The sequence below is a fragment of the Myotis brandtii genome, unplaced genomic scaffold (genome assembly GCF_000412655.1).
Source record: "Myotis brandtii unplaced genomic scaffold, ASM41265v1 scaffold1026, whole genome shotgun sequence".
Lineage (NCBI taxonomy): Eukaryota > Metazoa > Chordata > Mammalia > Chiroptera > Vespertilionidae > Myotis > Myotis brandtii.
Window position 1 is genome coordinate 829,150 of NW_005353435.1, and position 1,090 is coordinate 830,239.

Genomic DNA, 1,090 nt, shown 5'->3' on the forward strand with positions numbered 1-1,090 from the left:
TTGCACTCGCAGTGGCTGTCCAGGAACGTCAGCACCTTGGCCTGGGCTGCGTCGGCGCCCCGGACCCGCGAGCGCATCAGGCCTGCGGGAGAGATTCAAACGCACATCAGGGAGGGCGGAGCGGGCCTCTGGGGAAAAGGCAGGAACAACACAGCCCGCACCTGCACCCGCATCTGCACCTGCACCCGCTCCTGCACCCGCTCCCACACCTACACCCGCATCTGCACCCGCTTCCGCGCCTACACCCACTCCTGCACCCACTACCACACCTACACCCGCTCCTGCACGTGTACCTGCACCTGCATCCAGACCCACACCTGCATCTATGCCTGCACCCACACCTGCACCCGCACCCACACGCAGCTCTGCAGCCCCCCACATGGGGATTCGAGCCCACAACCCGGGCATTGAACCCTGACCTCCTGGTTCATAGGTCACTGAGCCACGCCGGCCGGCCGGCCGGGCAGAAAGCTTTCTTTAAGGGATCCCTGGCTCAGGAAAAGTCAGCACTGATCCTGAGAGTCTCACCTTCTCGCCGATCGTTTCTGAGAACCCGCACTTTCTCGATTTTCCCCAGGAGCGCCCCGTCCTCCGCTGGGGAAAGAGGAGAGGAGAGCGTTTGACCCTCACGTTTACGGGGGGCTCGGCATGCCGCAGGGATTCTGGGTCACCTGTGGGCGTCACAGAGGGAGGCACCCCCTCCTCCCGTGGGCCTGATCCCGCCCTGCATGAACCCGCCATCAGCGCATTGGCAACCACAGAGGAAGGCTGGCGCCCGGGGGAGGGCCCGGTCTGGCCCGCACAGGGGGGCCACGGTCCGGTACTTACGGTCGTTGCTGTAGTCGTCCACCAGGATGATTTCTCTGATGAGGTGGGGCGGGCTCTTCTTAAGCACACTGAGGAGAGACAGAGACGAAGCTGCAGGCCTTTGGGGTGTCACTGGGGTGGGGAATTCTCTTGTCTTCGCTCCCATCTTTGTCTGGAGGCGCCCTCGGCCCCTCCTTGTTCTGCACGCTCAGGGGACCTGCCTGCAACCCCGGCCGGCCCCGCCCTGGCCGTGCAGGGGACACAGCCCGCATGCAGGGTCCCT

At 64.9% G+C, this 1,090-nt stretch overlaps 1 protein-coding gene across 1 annotated transcript in view; it reads right to left on the bottom strand.

The window, feature by feature from the left end:
• GALNT2 (polypeptide N-acetylgalactosaminyltransferase 2) overlaps positions 1 to 1,090 on the bottom strand; it is a 49,724-nt gene that overhangs the window by 13,897 nt on the left and 34,737 nt on the right. The window contains exons 5-7 of the mRNA XM_014535979.1: positions 829 to 896; positions 529 to 594; positions 7 to 82 (exon numbers count right to left, since the gene is read on the bottom strand). Of these exons, the coding sequence (XP_014391465.1) occupies positions 7 to 82; positions 529 to 594; positions 829 to 896 (210 nt within the window). The remainder of the gene's footprint in view (positions 1 to 6; positions 83 to 528; positions 595 to 828; positions 897 to 1,090) is intronic.